At 42.8% G+C, this 20,817-nt stretch overlaps 3 protein-coding genes across 6 annotated transcripts in view; 2 read left to right on the forward strand and 1 right to left on the reverse strand.

Annotated features, from left to right (window-relative positions):
• LOC307172597 (myelin basic protein-like) overlaps nucleotides 1–2,066 on the forward strand; it is a 38,643-nt gene extending 36,577 nt beyond the window's left edge. Inside the window, exon 4 of the mRNA XM_079895112.1 lies at nucleotides 1,699–2,066. Coding sequence (XP_079751238.1) covers nucleotides 1,699–1,937 — 239 coding nt within the window. The 3' untranslated portion in view covers nucleotides 1,938–2,066. The remainder of the gene's footprint in view (nucleotides 1–1,698) is intronic.
• LOC307172596 (uncharacterized protein) lies at nucleotides 1,745–12,700 on the forward strand. The gene is made up of 5 exons (XM_079895111.1): nucleotides 1,745–2,095; nucleotides 10,255–10,356; nucleotides 10,467–10,493; nucleotides 12,192–12,269; nucleotides 12,338–12,700. The coding sequence occupies exons 1-5, from the start codon at nucleotides 1,979–1,981 to the stop codon at nucleotides 12,371–12,373; spliced, it is 360 nt and encodes a 119-aa protein (XP_079751237.1). The 5' UTR covers nucleotides 1,745–1,978; the 3' UTR covers nucleotides 12,374–12,700.
• Nucleotides 12,701–13,614: 914 nt separating this feature from the next.
• The window catches only part of znf236 (zinc finger protein 236), a 91,568-nt gene continuing 84,365 nt past the window's right edge, over nucleotides 13,615–20,817 (reverse strand). For all 4 annotated transcript variants that reach the window (XM_079895064.1, XM_079895066.1, XM_079895065.1 and 1 more), the window contains 2 exons: nucleotides 19,292–19,489; nucleotides 13,615–14,273 (listed from right to left, as the gene is read on the reverse strand). In XM_079895064.1, the coding sequence (XP_079751190.1) occupies nucleotides 14,107–14,273; nucleotides 19,292–19,489 (365 nt within the window). In that variant the 3' untranslated portion in view covers nucleotides 13,615–14,106. The remainder of the gene's footprint in view (nucleotides 14,274–19,291; nucleotides 19,490–20,817) is intronic.

Genomic DNA, 20,817 nt, shown 5'->3' on the forward strand with positions numbered 1-20,817 from the left:
TTTCGTTCATTTAAAGGGATACTCCACTTTTTTGGAAATAGGCTCATTTTACAGTTTTACCGTTTTCTAATCCATCCACCGAACTCCAGGTCTGGCGGGACCACTTTTAGCATAGCTTAGCATAGATCATTGAATCGGACAAGACCATTAGCATCTCTCTCAAAAAAATGACCAAAGAGTTTAAATATTTTTCCTATTTAAAACTGGACTCTTCTGTAGTTACATCGTGTACTAAGACCGACGGAAAATGTAAAGTTGCGATTTTCTAGGCTGATATGGCTAGGAACTATACTCTCATTCCTGCGTAATAATCAAGAAACTGCTGCCGTACCATGAGTCCAGCAGGCGTAATGATATGACCATGAGTCCAGCAGGCGTAATGATATGACCATGAGTCCAGCAGGCGTAATGATATGACCATGAGTCCAGCAGGCGTAATGATATGACCATGAGTCCAGCAGGCGTAATGATATGACCATGAGTCCAGCAGGCGTAATGATATGACCATGAGTCCAGCAGGCGTAATGATATGACCATGAGTCCAGCAGGCGTAATGATATGACCATGAGTCCAGCAGGCGTAATGATATGACCATGAGTCCAGCAGGCGTAATGATATGACGCAGAGATAAAAATATCGAAACTCTTTGGTCATTTTTTTGAGAGAGATGCTAACGGTCCTGTCCGATTCAATGATCTATGCTAAGCTATGCTAAAAGTGGGACCGCCAGACCCGGAGATCGGCTGAATGGGTTCGAAAACGGTAAAACTCAACTGTGTAACTCTGGGGGAGGTGTAAAATGAGCCTATTTCCAAAAAAAGTGGAGTATCCCTTTAAGGGGCTTTAAATGTTATACTTTCTACAGCCAGATTCCCGAACACATCCACCTACGCCATCTTGATCATAATCTGAATTAAGGCGAGGCAAGTTTATTTATACAGCACATTTCATACACTATGGCAATTCAAAGTGCTTTACACAGAAAGGAATTAAAATAATCACCAAATAAAAGCAAGGAAAATTAAAAGAGTTATAAAACAAATTAAAAGAGTAAAAAGATGATACATAGAAAACTTCTCATCTGGCGAAACATGACTGGTGTGAATCATATTCTTCACAGTTCTCATGTTCCAAGACATGATTAAAGGTCAACAAAATATGAAAATGCTAAATTTGATATTACACTGTGTGTGTAAATGAATATTCTTGGACTTGGTGCTGAAACCCAAAGCAGGACAATAGAGACGCCAGAATAACAATATTCATGATTCTGAAGATGAAAACACAGAATTATTGTAGATGAATATGCTTTACTCTGTCACTGACTAGATATATTTATAATAATGTTGGCCACTTTTACTGGTAACATCAGACATTTGGCATTATCAGGACACACACATATCCCCCCATTGCATTATTATACATTAAATTCAACATTATAGATACTAGTTTAATGCAGTACTGACACTAAAACATTCATTTTTATTTTGGATGAACTATCCACGTTATTGTTCATTTTTGTATTGTGATATATTGTTAAACCCCTAAAAGTGATGATTTAATGTGTGTCAGTGCAGGCAGATCAATATTATCTTTGAAAATGGTATTAAATGTCCCCTAAACTAAGCCAGCCAGAAGCCGATGGAAAGAGAAGAGAAGTGATGATTCAGTGCTGATGACAATGGTGTGTGTGTTCAGGGCTGGGGGAGGCGGACCTGAACCAGAACAATGGCCTTTCCAGCAAGAGTCCAGCGCTGGACGACTCCACGCGGGAGGCAGCGGACCGGAGCATCGGCACGACCCCTGACCCCGACGGGCCCCGCCCACACCTGACCCGCCTGTTCTCTCGGGACGCCCCGGGCCGAGAGGACAACACCTTCACGGATCGCCCCTCGGAGTCGGACGAGCTGCAGACCATCCAGGAGGACCTCGAGTAGATCAGCTCTCGCCTCTCCTTCCTCAGAGACTCTCGCTCAGCATGGCATCCGCAAGCTCCTCGCAGTCCACTCTCCGGCTGGGCCGCGCCAAGAAGAGCCCGACCGTCATGGACCAGCTCGGCAAGCTCTTCGGCGGGGAGAAGAAGAAGAAGGGAAAGGTGAGGATTGAGCAGGCTTTTCTCCAGCTACTGTTCTGCTGGCTCGAGTGCGTCTCGGCCGGCAGCTTTCGTGTGATTACCAGATGATTTCTCGCTTTTTAATGACTTTTATCTTTATTGTGTGCCAAACCTGCTGTCGTACAGTATATCCAGTGTTGAATAAAGCTGCGGTTCGGGATGTAATGGGATTTTACTGTGATTCAAGGATCGTGAGAATTGTGTTTATAAACGTGACTTTTTGCCTTTATAAGATGTGTGTTCCAGCTCTTCACTGACAGCACACAGAGCTCAGCATAGACGGTACAGCACGTGTGGTTTATTAAATCCACATATCTGTGAGCTTTCATACAGTATATCACATGAGCGCTGAACATGTATTTTATATCCACTTGAGAATCCGGTTAAACGCCTCAGGGTTTTTCACGGAGGCTTGGTTTCAAAAATGAATTTGCATCTTTTTGGAAATGATTTGTTATGCTTGTGCGTTTATGCATTTTCTAAAGCCTTAACTTTTAAGACACAAAAGAGGGAGGTGAATATTTGTTTCTTCTGAAATGTACACATATTTAAGCCGTTAGATTGTGAGATGAGATCTCCGTGATGTACGTTTATAGTCGTGACCTTCTCTTTAAAGTGCCAAAGGACGGTCAGCAGCGGCCGTAACAGAAAGACTGGTGATTGTGTCTTTGAGAGACTGGGATAGTGATGTTCCAGCTGTGTAATAGCTCTGCCTCAGGGAACTCGTCTCGTCTCTCTCTGTAACAGTGTTCTAGTAACCCCTAAAGACTGTGTGTCATCTGTGACAAGAGCTTGTGTAACAACCCTGACGCTGTTCCTGTCCTCAGCTTTCACATCTGCTTGATTAAAATATATCTAACATCAACACTGACTTTTTTGTTCATTTGTTTAGGAACGGTGAAGCCCAGATTAAGGCTACCGTGACATTGCATCTTTTGTTCCTTCATCTTTTGTTCACACACACAATGCAGAATTATACAGGGGTAACTGTGAAAACCAGATGTTTGCATTTCCCAGAATACCTCGCTTTAAAGCAGCTTTACAGAGAGTAACACCGCTATGCTTCATGTTTTAGGGCTGGGCGATATATATATATATATATATAGAATATTAGCAATATTATCATCAATATTATATATCGTGAATATCGAATATTGTTCTATTGTTGAAAATTTAGATTAATAAAGAAAAGTCTGCGTTTTTTTTTTTTTTTACTTTGTGTTTTTTGCACTAAACATTTTGAATGTGCTTTAACAAAATAACTGTTTTGTCCAAATGTGTTTGTTTTTAATTGTGGAAAAAGAAAATCACCTTTTTTTTAATTATTCTAGAGCAAAAGCAAAAATATTGGGATGTATATGGCTTATCAATATTTAGAAAGATTTCAAGTCTCAGGAATATCGTGGTATATATGATCCTCCAAATGCAGATCTGCCCATGTTGTGTCTGTATGGTGTATCAGATATATCAGCGTGTCATCGCTGTCACCGGAGGATCGTTACGCTGTTGAGGAACATGATCTACACACTCACAGTAGATCTATAACGGGCTTTTACAGCATAGATCAGGGGAATGTTACAGACAGGTTTTGTTCTAAGCTAGAGGAAGCAGTTCTCAAGAAGTATTCATGAAAAGTATTAATATAGTCTGCTCATACTGACAGAAAACTGCTAGTTCATATGAACACTGAACACAGATGCTAACACTGTCCCTGCTAATAAACCGACCACTTTCTTCTTCACGAGCGGTGTTCCTGACTTTAGCAAGATCTGGAGGAGACGTTTGTTTTTCATGAGCCACACGCTCCATTAAAGCAGGGGTGGGGAACGCTGATCCTGCAGAGTTTAGCTCCAACCCTGATCAAACACACCTGAAGCTAATCAATGTCTTCGGGATTACTAAAGTTACAGGCAGCTGAAGGTTGTTTTCAGGGTTGGAGCTAAACTCTGCAATGGCCCTCCAGGATCAGCGTTCCCCACCCCTGCATTAAACCATCAAAATAAGAGGAAAATATGTTCGATTTTAAATAGGAATAACAAAACATTAAACTTGGTATTTATCTATGGAAGCTTGTTTCCGCCACAGAGTGAGAAATAAAAAAGGTAATTGCGACTTTTTAATCTCACAATTCTGACTTTTTATCTCAGAATTATGTGATATAAAGTCGCAATTACAGGTTATAAAGTCAGAATTGTGTGATATAAACTCGCAATTGCGAGAAATATACTTAAATTCTGACTTTTTTTCTCAGAATTGCATTTCGCAATTCTGACTTTATAACACACAATTGGGAGAAAAAAAGTCAGAATTCTTTATAAGACGCAATTGCGACTTTATTTCACGCAATTCTGACTTTATAACACATAATTGCGAGTTTATATCTCACAATTCTCATCTTTTCTCTTTTCTGAGATATAAAGTCCAATTCTAAGAAAAAAAGACGGACTTTTTTTTTTTTTTTACCTCAGAATAGTTTATATCTCACAATTCTGACTTTATAACACGCAATTGCGACTTTATTTCACGCAATTCTGACTTTATATCTCGCAATTGTGAGATAAAAAGTCGCAAAATCTTTTAAAATGTTTTATTCTGTGGCGGAAACAAGCTTCCATATTTATCTGACAAAATTGTTTGGCAAATAAAGTCAAATTACAGCTATAAGTTTTATTTTACTATGCAAAAAAATAAATAAAAAAAATAATACATATAAAAACAAAAAGGAAGAAGTAGTAAACATTGACTACAACATCAGTTATTAATATTCTGTTGGTTCTCTCTTCTTTTTGCTTCTGTTCATCATTTCTTTGTTTGACAGGACAAAAATTGTCGCACAATTTGCCATGTTTCATTGTGTTATCATCACAGATAAAACAATCGACTGCAAGCACAACTACGCAATATGACTACAAAATCTTTAACTCATTCATAATAATATTTAAGATATAAAAATATATAAGATGTTGTTCCTCAATATTCCTCATTATAATAATTAATGCGCAGAATAAAGGGGCGGGGCCTGCTTGAGTTAGTTAGTAGTGTGTTAAACTGGCGGTTATGGTAAGGGGCGGGGCATTTCCCAAACACACTCGAAGCGCTCGACCAATCACAACACACTGCTCCAGCCGACCAATCAGAGCACAGTGTGCTTTTCAGAAGGAGGGGCTTCATAGAGACAGGAAGTAAACATAGCGTTACTGACAGACTGGGAAGAGAGGAGCCGCAACAATGGAGAATATGAGGAGAATAATCAACATTCAAGCAGGAAAACCTGTTCTAGTGGACCCATACACAAAAGAAATATATTTGAAATATATTTTCAGAGTATATTTTGGAATATATGCAAATATTTGAAATTGGCCCAATAAATATATTTCACACTTAACATCATATATTTTTGTTATATTTCAGAATATATTTCAATGTATTTTTTTCTGTATGGGTCCCCAAAAGTGTCAAAAATATATGTGGCATATATTCCAAAAACATTGAAATATATTCTGAAATCTAACAAAAATATATGATGTTAAGTGTGAAATATATTTATTGGGCCAATTTCAAATATTTGCATATATTCCAAAATATACTCTGAAAATATATTTCAAATATATTTCTTTTGTGTATGGGGAGCCTGAAAACTACAGCAAGACTGTTAAAGGGCAGAATAGTTTTCCTCTGGGTTAACAGTATAATCAATCACAGCATGACTGATAGTGTCAGTGTTACGGCGGCTCCTTCGTGTTGTCGTGGCCCTCACACTGCAAAGAAAACTGGCCAACCAATACGATTTGAAGATTTCATCTTTGCAAGTTAATCCGCAGAATAAAATGTCTTAATCTCTTGTTAAACACAGATGCTTCCCATCTGGAATGGTCCCTCTCTGATGATGTCAGTTTGATGTCATTAACCCCTCCCCTAGCTGGAGAGGAGGAGGGGCCTTCAAACAAGCCCCGCCCACACCCCGGTTTACTCAGGAATATGTCACGATGCTGAAGTTGGTCGCAAATACCTGTTCACATGGACTATAATGATGCATTTAAGTTGTGTTTGATGTTATTAATCAGGTGGTCAGGCAGAACAAATCAAAAATTTTCATTTACTTTTTTTGTCAAAGCAAAAGTTCCAAATCCGGAGCGGAAAGTGCAAGTTGTCAGTGACGTCTGACGTCAGCACAGGCCAAACGCAGGCGTGGGAGAACACACACTCAGGACTGAAACAAATCATTGTACACAAAAAGGTTGTGCTACAAATCCATTGGTTTGAATAAATGAGTTGTATATTTTTTCCTTATGCTTTATTTACCACCAGGAAAAATGACTTAAAGCTTGTTATTTTAATATGAGGAGAATATCTGTGGCAAGAGCTCAGATCCGTCTGGTCCTAACCCTCTCCTCACTGAAACCCCGGCTGGCAGACAGCCATTACTGTCCCAAGATCTGTTCAAATACTGAGAGTTTGTAAACGCTTCAGGTTCATAGTTAGTGCTCGTAAGCGGCTGAACATTTCTCTCTGCTGGTGAACACAGAAGAAGAAGTTTTGGAGATGTTAACCAAACATTCTCGGTTCCCTTTGACTTCCAAAAAATACAGCACCAACATTCTTCAAAATATCTGATTCTGTGTTCTGCAGGCTTGGAGAGACATGAGGGAAAGCATATTTTTTGGGTGTAAAGACAAACATAATGAGTTCAAATGGACAAGGAAACATAAGTAACTTATCATAATAAGTAAACTGTGAAGAATAAGCTGAAAGGCTCTACTGAATACTTGATGAATATTAATTAGGCCATGCTGACATTAATTGGTAACCTTCATTGCATCCAGTCAAGTAACCTAATTAATATCTAATGTTTTATTAACAAAGTTTGGGAGAAGCACGTTCAGATAATTAACCTAATTAACACGTGAGGAGCATGTTCAGTTAATCGGCTCAGTTAACGAGATAAGAGGAATATGCACAGCAGACTCGCCTCTATTCCATGGGTTTCCCAGCATCCCTCCATCTCCTCACTCCTAACTGTTCCTCTCCCATCCCGGGATACGGGACTTCACTGGGTTTGCACGCCAAATACTCATATCCTTTACTCTAGCTGATTACATGTCAGTGTGCACTCGTGAAGCTCAGTCTGAGCTACAGCTACAGAGGAAGAAGTGAGTCTAAAGCCTCGTTCAGGATCGGTTCACATCTGATGCTGTGCACATCCAATTATCCAAACTAAATAATCATCAAATAACAAATCATCCAAACTGGCAAACTAAAAACATGAAAAAAAGGTAAATATGTAATTTTCTGTATGAACCAAAAAACATTAGAGCTGGTGTAGCGTTGGGGAATACGTGCAGAACGTGGACATTTCTTGAATATTCCCCAAGCAACACCAGCTTCATTTCTTTTGAGTTAATACAGAAAAACAATAAACCGTATAAACCGCTTCCCTGTTTTGTGCTTGCCTGTTTGAATGGAATAGTTGAATGATGTGATGATACACGGACCATATCCAATTCACCCTTCGCAGGGAGTTTGATTGACAGGCGGTCTGACCAATCACAGTCCGCCATCCGCCGAATCCGCCATTTTGTCCGACACATCAGTCAGGAGAGTTAGTGGATTAACGTTGGAGGATTCGAACTTGATGAACGGAGCGTACTGACGTCTTTCCACGGTTGAAACAACATTCCTTCTGATGTTCATTCATGTTTATTTGATGCTATAAATGAACTAGAAGGCAGAGATGATCGGTTCACGAGCCGCTTTAACTGAGCGATCTGTCAGACACATTAAAGAGACACAAAACACTATTTATTGTTTACATTTCTTTAAAAAAGGACCAACTGCTCCAAAAGTAAAGACTGGTCTGTCCTGTCTGTCAGTGCGCTGCCAGTGTCCGCTCCGCTCCGCGATGTGTGTTTCGCTGCGTGAGAACATGAGTGTGTGGCGTGACAGCGCAATGGCTTGCCGGACATAGCAACAGTAACTAAAGGGGGCGGGTCTTTTGGGGCTCGAACGGTCAATTGGAATCTGATCAGATTTAACAAGTGTGAAGGGCAAACAATCACATCAAATGCTATTTTATAAATCCGTTGCGAGTTTCATTCATATGTGGTTTGAAATCCAACTCAAATTACATTTCTGGAAATCCGTGTGTCTGATCAGATTTCACATGGTTTATGTCACTTTCTCACGCCACGTAAAACGTGAACATGTTAGACCTTGTTATAGGAAGCGTGCTGGAAGTCTCTGCAGAGGCAAGGTCGTGTTGTTGAGCCGGTCCAGCAGAAAATGACAGTACAATAAAGACGTGTTTTGAAACCGGCGGAGACGACAGTACGGAGTAAAGCCTGTTTCTCAGACGGCATCAGCGTGGACTTCTGATCCTAATCGGATACACGAATAATCGGATTTGGACTGTGTGAACATACAGTAGCCTAAGGCTCAACTCCCACTGAGCCATCGAGCTGAAGTCAGAGTTATCGCTCAGATCCGGGGATGGTATAGATGTTCACACCGTTGATTTAAACGCCATCAGATCCCAGTGTGAACAGATCATGGGCCTGACCTGACCCGCACAAACGAGCAATACAAAGAAGCCACACAGAACGAGTTATACGGATGTAAACATGGAGAACATTAAAGTAAGTATATTTATTAACATGGTTAAAAGTATTAGAGTGATCTGCCGCGGAAGCCCGTGAGTTTACGCACAAGCAATACTGTACTTCACTGACTACCCTTCACTACTGTCTTGATATGATAACTTTGGGAATGTTAAATCTTTGAAGCGACTCCAGTGAGCGCAGAATTGTGAGGAATGTTGGGGGTGGCGAACTCCAGTCCTGCAGAGTTGAGCTCCACCCTGATAAGAGCTCGCCAGCTTTCTAGTGACCCTTCAGACCTTGAGGAGCTTGAGGAGCTTGAGGAGCTTGAGGAGCTTGATGAGCTTGAGGAGCTTGATGAGCTTGATGAGCTGGTTCAGGTGTGCTTGATTAGGGTTAAAGCAACACTCTGCAGGACCGACGTTCGCCACCCCTGATCTAGAGTAACGTAAAAGTCGCATGAATCCGGTTTGACGGTTCAGACTGAGGTCGCATTGCAAAACATCTGACCTGTATCGGATTCAGGACCACAAATGGAAGCGGCAAAAATGTGGAATGTAAAAGGGGGGGGGGGGGGCGGGCGCGCTGTGACATGTGACTGGAGCGTACACCGCCTTGATGGAGATGAGCACCAGGTCCCTGAGGTCGCATGACTGATCCTTCGAGTGGGCCAGGATGAGCCTGCCGTCGAGATAGTTGAGGATTCGAGTACCCACTCCCTCAGAGGGGCAGGGGCAGCGACGGGACAGGCCCAAGGGGAGGACCGTTACTGATATGCCCGTCCCTCGAACACAAAGCGTAGGGGGGGTGGGGGGGCACGCTGTGTCATCACTGCCTCAGATCACCAGTGTGTCTACCAGGAGCTTAGCAGAGGATATCAGAGGACACCCCGTCTCCTTCAAGGTACCAGTCTCGATCTCAGCATCGCAGTGTCCAGTTCTCCAGAGGGCGACGGCCCCTGACGCTCCAGCACACCGCCGTACAGAACTGGGTCTCTACTACACCACGAATATGAAGGCAGAGTTTAGCTGAGTTTGACTTTGGCTTCACTATACAGCACACACAAGGACACCAACACAACACAACAATATACATTAAAAGTTATAAAACAATAACATTCCCATATGTACATATACAATCTGTGCATACATATCCACCCCTACTCATATTCATATCTTCTCAAAATGTAAAATTCTAATGGCAGCTGGCACAAATGACACCTGGTACACATTTCTACTCGCCCGAGGTTGTCTAAAACGTCTCCTTGATGGTAACAACTGAAATGTTGAATGTAAGGGATGAGAAGAATCCTCTGTAATAGAGCAGACTCTTCTCCGATGAGCTTGATGAGTGAGTGCTGTGCTCTTCCCTGTAGACCCGTGGACGGGGAGCGGCTCCTGATGCACATCTCTCTCGCCAGTGTCCACTGGCTTGTTCTGTTCTGAACTTTATATACTGTCTATGGTTCTGAAGGTGTTTGAGCTCTCGGGCACCATCCCAATTCATTGAAGTGCTGAAGTGTGTTGAAGTGTGTTGTCTTCGTCACAGGGCTCTTTTCGAGGAGGGTTGTCTGCGTCCCCTCAGAGGAAGAGCGCGTCCCCGCGCCGCCGTCCAGATGAGAGCGCCGTCATGCACTTCCTAAGAAACATCGTTCGTATCTTTCCTCCTTTTCTCTTTTCCTTGCATCTGACAAACAATAAATAAATACAAATATTTTCAAAGATTCTCATTGTAGTTTCTCCACCCCCCCCCCCCATTAGGTTTCTCCCTCTACCCCGAAATCTAAGGTAAGTCTCAGTCTTCTGAAGTCATTTCCATATGAGAAATGCATGTTAACATTATGCTGACTAATTTAATCATCATGCTTTACCTTTGATTCATTACATGTAGATGTTTCATGAGGCACATAAAGATTTGAACTGAATTCACACTTTGATCTCACTCAGTTATACCCAGACATCAGTGGTGTGCAGAAATGAGGCAAAGTCCTCACAATTTTTTTTAATCAATCAAATGTAAATTAATTTCCCAGTTACACTTAATGTTGTCACATTTTCATGGTTAAATAAACATTGCTTTACACTACATAAAAAGAAACCAAATGCAATTCTCTTTTTCTATTTTATTTTACATTAACAATGTAATTCATTTAAAACCAAGTATAAATCTCATTAAGTTAGTGTTTTTTACATGTTTTCCTAAATAACTAAAGGCAGTAATCATTTAAACAATATATATTATTTGTGAACTGGTGTTCATCTGTTCTTTTTAAAAGTCAGCTTATTTTCGGATCATCAGTCATTAAGCTCGGTAAACTGGTCACAGACGTGAAGATGTACCGGTGATTTAATCTGATTACTCACTTAAAAACCCACAGTCATCGTGTTTAATATGGAGTTAATATTGTGCCATAATTAAACAAACAAATCCACAAACTCGATCTGCTTTGCGAAGGAAAACTCGACTCGCAAACAAACAGAAAGCAATGTGCAAGTACAAAGGTCAGTTTGAGCGAAAATGCAGTGTATTTTCCTCAGCTCTGGCAAAGACAAGTTTCAAATCAGTGCTTCTCCTGGAGACTAGCGCTAAATTTATCCGCTAGTTTAGCGCCATCTACTGTTCTAGAAGAGGAAGCTGCTCAACTGCATTTGTGAGAAAATCGAGCCGAGAGATCTCATAAAAAGCCAAATGTCTCACAATCATAACAGATAGATATGCATTTGTATGCACTAGATTTGATATTTGTTCAAAGGTTACATGCAATTTGTAGGATGGTTTGTATTTATTTGTGAAATATTATCTAGAATCATTTATTTATATTTGTAAAACACAATACATATATGTTACTCCACTGCATTTTCACTCAAACTGACCTTTGTACTTGCACATTGCTTTCTGTTTGTTGAGTTATCCTTCGCAAAGCAGATCGAGTTTGTGGATTTGTTTAATTATGGCACAATATTAACTCCATAGTTTTCAGGCCATTTTAAGTTTGATTTTGATGTGACAAAGTGCTGATATCTCAGTGGCTTAGCTGTTTACTTAATCAGTATTCCCTTTAACACCAATTTTAACACATAATTCTGTTCATTTAGACTGATTTGTGAACCAGGAAGAAAACAAGAGGCAGGATTATCACACAGACCAGTTATATCCGATCATAGTGCGATGGCATTGCCTCCTCTCATGTGACTTTCCCTCATTCACTCACTGACACACTGTGTAATATTTATGTTGTTTTATGTTTGCAATATGGATTATTTTCTCATCCAATGTTTGAGGAGGCACTGCCATCCTTGCCTCTTTAGAGGAAATGCCCCTTTCATATTATATTTTATACAATTTTATAAGTAATCAGTAGCTCTGAATTTATCTGTCCTTTTTCGTGATCATCCATTGGCTTTTCTTTGCCATGACTCAAACACTAACCTGATTCCCCGACTCTGGAGACTCGCTGTGACAGATGGCGTCTGCTGTGTTCACAGAGAGAGCAGAAATCACAGAGCAAAGGCCAGAAGGGGCGCGGAGACAGTCAAGGCTCCTTAACCCGCATCTTCAAGAGGGTAAACCTTCAATCCTCATCATTAATGTGACATCGCTGGCCGGTTCTCATGTCGGTTCTCTCTTTCAGGGAGGAAGCCAGTCCGCCTCATCCGCCAAGCGCTGAACCATCGCCTCTTCTCCTGTAAACACAGAGGATGACAGATCCAATCTCTTTATTTTTCTAATACAGTAACAATGACTTGAAGAGGCTTCTGCATTGATATGTTACAATCTGAACTGCTCCTGTTCGGTCCTGTATCATGTAGTTGTGTATAATCTTGAACTAGTGATCAGTGTGAGTGTCAGCATGTTTGTCTTGTTGAAATGCTTTGGTCTCGTCTCTGTAGTGTTATCTTACCTCGTCTGTGAGTGTGTGTATTAGACCTCAGATGTGTTTTCCACACTCTTCATGTGTCCATGAACAAAGAGTGATGTGGTCTGCGTCCTGTAATCCACTAAACATGTTGTGCATGTGCTGAGATCCACAACACACGACTTCCGAACACACACGGGCTTGTTCAGTGTTTAACTCCATGACTGATGTATGTGCCCTTCGCTTGTTATAGTTCCAGCCTTCATTCTCTATTCTTCTATCAGGAAGAAGCAAACACAGTTTCCAGGTTAAAGTCATATGAACACTATTATGTATCTCACACTTGATACACTTTGTATGTTATTTTAATTTAACATGCTTTATATTAAAATCAAGTCACGTAAAAACTTGAGTGTTCATGTTTTTCTATCCTGCTCATACAGAAACTGTTCATTTCTAAAGGGTTGTATGTTCATAGTCACCTTCTTTTCGTAGCATTACTCTATAAGTGCAGAAGTGTTAATGATGATCCAGGAAAACAGTGAGTCTTCACTCACTGACCAGCAGATCTCTCTCTCACACACACACACACACACACACACACACACACACACACACACACACACACACACACACACGCACACGAGTCTCCCTCTGAAACACTGAACAGCTGCAGCAGATTATAAAGCCTTCACTTGTGTTAATGTTAAGCCGGCTTCACAACAAAATCAACAACAAACACCAGTGTGTGTTAGAATAGTGTGCTAGATATATCGCACTGAACACTTGTATTAGTTGTTGGCCGGTTTCTGTGTCAGATAATGCAGGAGTTATAGTGATCTTCAGTCACTCAACGTGGGAAATTCTCATATATTTTTGGATCATATACTGTGGATTTTGATATATAAGTTTTTGAGTGTGTATTCAGCATTCATTATAGTTTAGTCAAACTAATGCTGTCACACTTAATCCATAAATAAAACCCATCAATTCATAAAAACAGATTAGAACAAAGTTGCAGAAAAACAAAAATTGAAAACTGATAAACATTTGAAAAAAAAAAACCTAAATTTATTCTTAAATATTTGTGCATATTACAAAACCGTTTGCCAAAATTGGATCCCATTAAACTGATCATGTGATATCTCAGGGATTGTGGGACTTTAGTATCTAGAACGTACTGCTTTAGTTTTACCACAGATGAGGATACAAATCAAAACTTGAAACTAGATCCTTTCAAATACACAATTACAATCTTTACTTTAGTCGAGACAAATATGGCTCTAACGTAAAACAATAATTAAAAAAACTGTAAAAAATGAAACTTGCAGCCACTTCATTGAGTTCAGTCCTTGACTCTGAGTGTTCAGATGCAGCATGGAGTGTGTACAATCATGAACATTCACAGAAACGCATGATTCGTATCACTGTAAGTCCCGTGATCGGCGCTGCTGATGTCAGGGGAAGCAGAGGCTCATGGGAAGACTGTCGGCCGGGTGAAGCAGAGGCTCATGGGAAGACTGTCGGTCGGGTGAAGCAGAGGCTCATGGGAAGACTGTCGGGATGGGGCACTGCCAGCCCTCTGAAGACTCCTGCACACTCTCCTCCAGATCCAGAGCCGACTGCGAGTGTTTGCCCTGCTGTGACGGCGCCGGCGGCGAGTCCGACTCAGAGTCGTGTTCCAGCACCACCTCCACCTCCTGCGGCTTCACTGTCAGGGAACGAGACAAGAGTTCACTGTTGCTGATATTATTCACAGGTACATCTATGAGCATTCACACCAAGAGCAGATCAGCCGGCGTGTGGTCACTAGCTCCGCCCACCAGTGTTTGATTGACAGACAGTACAGAAGAAACCTGTCTGATAACAGGATCAGTGTGTGGAGAGAGAGACGAGTGACGTCAGCTTTAGACACTTTAAACTCATTATTCTCCCTCTTCCCATCGATCATCAGCTCAGAGAGAAGTTTAACTTTAATTAAAAATGAAAAAAAGATTCAAGAAGTAAAAACGAATGTTTGTCGGGTGTTTAATAGTGGAAATAAGGTGTTTCCCAATAAAGCAGCATCCACTTTTGATTTGAATAAATATAATCATATCATAAATATCAATAGTATCAATAGGTGACAATTATTTTCAGTGTGCAAACAGCATTTGCCTTGTTGGTTTTGTCTATAATTTCAACTGCCAACGTTTTAAGAAGAAACATCTGTAATATTAGTGTCTGTGCTGGGGAAATGTCCCTCAGCAGCAACAACTGCAATCACCTTTACCTGTGTATTCACACTCATACGGTAGGTTCCCTTTCGAGGGCACTCGCGCGGCGTGGACTGACGCTGAGGGAACGCATCGCGTAATGACGTCTTGAAGCCCATGTGAAGTCAGTCCAGTGGTGTGGCGGATCGTCAGGCGGGAGACGTCACGAACAGGACACTATGAGGCCTGCCCAAAACAGAGCCGCGCTAGCTTCTGTGTGAAACTATCTCGGTCTGTTTGTTGTTGTTCTGTCTTTCTATATAAATATAAATAAAGTTATGGCAAGCAAGCAGCAGTTCAGAGTGTGTGTGCACCCCTACCCGTGTTATTTAACGGGTGGACACACACAACCTTTGTGTTGCTTGTTTGGGTGAGGAGCTGGAGGGCTGTGGACACTGTGATGTGCTTCCGGTGCCGGCGCTCTGATCCTGCCAGCCGTTCTGTCGCGAGGACGCTCAGGCTCGCGCTCCCCAGGGTCATGGGATCCCCAGGGTCAGGGGTCAGGATCACACTCCCCAGGGTCATGGGATCCCAAGGGTCAGGGGTCAGGCTCGCGCTCCCCAGGGTCATGGGATCCCCAGGGTCAGGGGTCAGGATCACACTCCCCAGGGTCATGGGATCCCCAGGTTCAGGGGTCAGGATCACACTCCCCAGGGTTATGGGATCCCCAGGGTCAGGGGTCAGGCTCGCGCTCCCCAGGGTCATGGGATCCCCAGGGTCAGGGGTCAGGATCACACTCCCCAGGGTTATGGGATCCCCAGGGTCAGGGGTCAGGCTCGCGCTCCCCAGGGTCATGGGATCCCCAGGGTCAGGGGTCAGGATCACACTCCCCAGGGTTATGGGATCCCCAGGGTCAGGGGTCAGGCTCGCGCTCCCCAGGGTCATGGGATCCCCAGGGTCAGGGGTCAGGCTCGCGCTCCCCAGGGTCATGGGATCCCCAGGGTCAGGGGTCAGGCTCACGCTCCCCAGGGTCATGGGATCCCCAGGGTCAGGGGTCAGGATCACGCTCCCCAGGGTCATGGGATCCCAAGGGTCAGGGGTCAGGATCACACTCCCCAGGGTTATGGGATCCCCAGGGTCAGGGGTCAGGCTCGCGCTCCCCAGGGTCATGGGATCCCCAGGGTCAGGGGTCAGGATCACACTCCCCAGGGTCATGGGATCCCAAGGGTCAGGGGTCAGGCTCGCGCTCCCCAGGGTCATGGGATCCCCAGGGTCAGGGGTCAGGATCACACTCCCCAGGGTCATGGGATCCCCAGGGTCAGGGGTCAGGATCACACTCCCCAGGGTTATGGGATCCCCAGGGTCAGGGGTCAGGCTCGCGCTCCCCAGGGTCATGGGATCCCCAGGGTCAGGGGTCAGGATCACACTCCCCAGGGTCATGGGATCCCCAGGGTCATGGGATCCCCAGGGTCAGGGGTCAGGATCACACTCCCCAGGGTCATGGGATCCCCAGGGTCAGGGGTCAGGCTCGCGCTCCCCAGGGTCATGGGATCCCCAGGGTCTGGGGTCAGGATCACACTCCCCAGGGTCATGGGATCCCCAGGGTCAGGGGTCAGGATCACACTCCCCAGGGTCATGGGATCCCCAGGGTCAGGGGTCAGGATCACACTCCCCAGGGTCAGGCTCGCACTCCCCAGAGTCATGGGATCCCCAGGGTCAGGGGTCAGGGTCACACTACCCAGGGTCATGGGATCCCCAGGGTCAGGGGTCAGGATCACAGTCGTGGGGTTCACAGATCGACCTATCAGCGGGGTTAGAGACGGCCCAGCCTTATCTCTGCCCTCACCTGATGGACCCAGTGCCTTCTCCCAGGGTTTGGAGCCCGCGCTGCGAGTACTTCCGCCCGGATTGAGGCACACTGCAGCTGTCTAGTCCTGAGGAAGCAGATGTCAGTGTTGGAGCAGGAGATACTGAGGATTCACCACCTCACTCTCATGCTTTTGCTTGGGCTTTTGAGGGGCTTTTCACTGGCTCATGAGTCGGTCGGACGCCTTCACCTATGGCTGTCCGTTCCCACTCTACTAGGAGTCTGGCGGCCTCAAGGCCCTTATGTCAGGAGTTGCTCTCCGAGATGTCTGTGATGCGGCAGGGTGGACCTCACCGCACACATTTACACCAGGGTCTGCTCCTCGTGATCTAACACTGGAAAGCCACATTTGTGTGGCGGTGTCCGGGTTTTACACTGGATAAATTAATATTAGCAGAAATGACACGTAACCTGGCCAGTGTCTTCCTTCACCAACTTGCAACACAGACCGCCTTGCTAATACACACATGTGGGAGATGCGCAAGGGATAAAAATAACTTGAACAAGCCATTAATGGCATGTTTGAGTCATGCTCTTAACAAACTATTTTATTTCCTCTTTCCATATTGTGAATAATAAATGTGTATCATTTTAATTTGCTTGTTACACAATCAAGCCGGACTTATTGCAATAATTATTTGCTTTTAAAATCAAAAGCTCTCAATTCATCTCAAAAATAAAACATTGCTGCAAAACGTTCTTGTACTTTACTTTTGAAGGCAAAATCACTATTATTATCATATTATTGCTGGCGGGCCAGTTTTGGCCGACCCCTGGTATAGACGACTGTGACCTCGGTTCCCTGAAGAGGGAACGAGACGCTGCGTCACCTTGCCATATCTCCTACGTGCCTGTCAGCGGCTTACTTCAGACTTTACGAGGCTAGCGCTGCTCTGTTTTGGGCAGGCCTCATAGTGTCCTGGTTCGTGACGTCTCCCACCTCTGACGATCCGCCACACCACTGGACTGACTTCACATGTGCTTCAAGATGTCATTACGCAAGCGTTTCCTCTTCAGGGAGCCGAGGTTACATCAGTTGATCTGAGTAAAGCGTGACTTCCTGGATCATTGGGCAGTAAATCTGAGGTGACTAGTCCACATTGTCTATAGCAGGGGTGGGCAAACTACGGCCCGCGGGCCACATACGGCCCGTTAGGCTGTTTAATCCGGCCCGTCGAGTATTTAAAAAATTGTCTTAAGATCACATTCATTTTGCCTTTTTCTTGCAATACTTTGCATTATATATATATATTGCGTTGCATCTATTTGACAATCGGAATATCAGATACTTCATGCCATAGCTAACAAATGTAAAAAAGGAAAAATGACATAAAAGCAGATCATCCTTCATTCAGCGCTGTTGTGGCTGCGGTGTGTCACGTAACAAGCAATGACGCGTCACCATGGAAACCAAACAGACAGCGACTTAAGCGCATAGACTTGTTGCACGTTAATGTTTTTTCCTTTTTTGGAAACTCACAGAGAAAAAAAATGTTTGGTAATCGCTTGCACACCTGTTTAGTTTTTCCTTTGGTTTGTCTGCTATTTAGTTTCTTTCCTCTTCTGGATTTGTGGATGTATCCTGACTGATTCCGTTTACCGACCTTTATCGCCCGGCTTTCGACTACGCTCCCCTGTCTGCCATGTACAGAACCCGGTTTTGTTCATTAAATGTTCTGATCTGCCTTTGCTTTTTATGTTTTATTTTATTATACTTAAAATAAATTTGTATAGTCGAATTGTATTTGTAGTGCTTATGAAACGCAGTTTTCGCGTGCATATGATACGCACTTTATGGCGTGTAACAGGCACGCACTCCGCACCCCTAATCCTAACCAAGGGGTTTACAGTGCGTAGCATATGCACCAAAAAAACATTTTTGGTGTATAAATGGCACGAGAAATAAAATTTGTGGTATAGATACGCACTTTCATGAGATCGTGTTTCATAATCTGCTACTGGGCCGGCCCTCTGTCAAATTTTAAGACCCAGTGTGGCCCTTGAGCCAAGAAGTTTGCCCACCCCTTGTCTATAGCCTATAAGAGAAAGACCCAAGAATACAGTAATGATGACTAAAAGCTGAAGAGCTGAGCTCAGAACACGGCCGTGATGAAGTGTGTGGCTCATTTGATGGCTGTGTAATAATCTCCTTTCTCCAAAGCAAAATTCAAGGGACTTTTTTTAGGCAGTCACAGAAGCAAAAAATGTCAGAAGTTTAACCCAGTTTCATGTGTCTGTCTCTGACATGCGGCAGAAAGAGCCTGAAGTCAGCATTTCCCCCCCGTCTACTCAATTTAAAAAATATTATTCAACATGCTTTGTCATTTTGACAAATTGAAAAATAAGGGTCAATTGAGTTACTCTTCTCATCCACCAATCTATATGTACACAAACTACCAGTTTCTCATGATCTGAAAGGGACAGTTCACCCAAAAATGGAGATTGTCATGATTTACTGTTGTCATGATGGCTAGTGTTAATGTTTGATTACCAACATTCTTCTAGATATCTTCTTCTGTGTCCAGCACTCATACAGGTTTGTAACAGCATGAGTGTGAGTAAATGATGAGAGACTCTTCATGTTTGGGTGAACTGTCTCTTTAAGAACCCTGAGCACAGGCTGATGACCTGATGACCTGACGACCTGATGACCTGCTCCACACGTACCGGTGAGTTTGCTGCAGGACGGCAGATAGCCGTGAGATCTCTTCATGTGCAGCTTCATGTTGCTCTTCTGGGTGAAGCTGATGGTGCACACCTCGCACCTGTAGGGCTTCTCTCCCGTGTGCTTGACCCGGTGCACCTGCAGAGCGCTCTTCTGGTTGAAGGCTTTATCACACAGAGGACACTTGAAGGGCCGCTCACCTGAAACCAAGAACACATCCCAGTGAACCTTCACAAACACCTGACTGTACTCAATATCTTACACAACTGCAAAAATACGTACTTTATGGTACTTATGGTAATTAACATACTCATTTCCTTATTTTCAGAAAAAAATACAATAAATTGCACTAAAGGAATTAACCCCCTGTGGTCGGCTATCACGCCGGCGTGATCTGCTCGTTTTTTTTCATATCAGTGCAAAAGAGATATAAGAAATACTGTGTTGATTTTGATCTTACATGCTTGTGTTGTACATCATTCAAAACTGTTAAATGTCTTTTATTTGTGTACACTCATAATAAAAACAAAATGTTATGTTTTTCGTAAAATAAAGAAAATAAACATGATGCGCGTTCTGCCGTCTCTCTCAATGTGAAACTCATTCTGAAACGCGACAGAAAATGACCTGTAACTCAGCGAATGTTTGTCACACAGACTTGAAACGCATGTCTATACAACGCTTGCAGTCTCTATTGTTAAAGTATGTATATTATATAAAAAACAAATATTCTCTGTTTAAGTAATCTGTATGAAAGCAGCGACATGTACAGTTTCTCAAACGCGTCCTCATTAACTCTAATGTGACCACACCCACGCGCGCACAAGCGATTGACATGCAAATGATCCACGCGGAGGAACGCAGACCTGTAAACGCCCTCATCACCTCAAAACAAAGAATCAGAGACTTCGGTAACTTACTCCTCTGCTTTTCATCGAGTTTGGAAGACTGTGTTTGTGCTGTGCTGTTTACCTTGGATTAACCTCAGAAGAATTAGAAGAACGTGATTTGAAGATGAGAAGATTTTTAAGGTAAGACATGTTAAACTGGTGGTGCCAGATTAAAATGTATGTTATGAAATGAGATTGGAGTAAAAACATGAACTAAGCCTAATATCGTACGTATATGTATCTATAAATAGACAGAAACATGTTCAAATGTGAACTAGACTGGTAGGCAACCTTTCAGTGCTAAATGTATACATGTTCGACACGAGGATGTTTTTATATTCTATAATAAAACACAGCATGGTAAAAGTAGGCTAGTATGAGTGTATACTATGGTGAATATTATAATGTTTAGAACCGTGTTTACTGTTAAATACTGTGTTTGTGGATATCTGCTCAAACGTAGATGTATAATATGGTAACAATACTTAGTTTAATAGTTTTGAGCGCTTGATCGCTTCAGTAAATGTTCTCTGCACGCGTTTGCGTTTGAAAAGCAAAATGCACCAAACAATAGGCTTCATTTTTTTTACTCCAAATGTTTATTTTTGTTATGACATTATGAAATGAGATTGAAGTAA

The sequence above is a fragment of the Squalius cephalus genome (genome assembly GCF_949319135.1).
Source record: "Squalius cephalus genome assembly, chromosome: 15".
Taxonomy (NCBI): Eukaryota; Metazoa; Chordata; class Actinopteri; order Cypriniformes; family Leuciscidae; genus Squalius; species Squalius cephalus.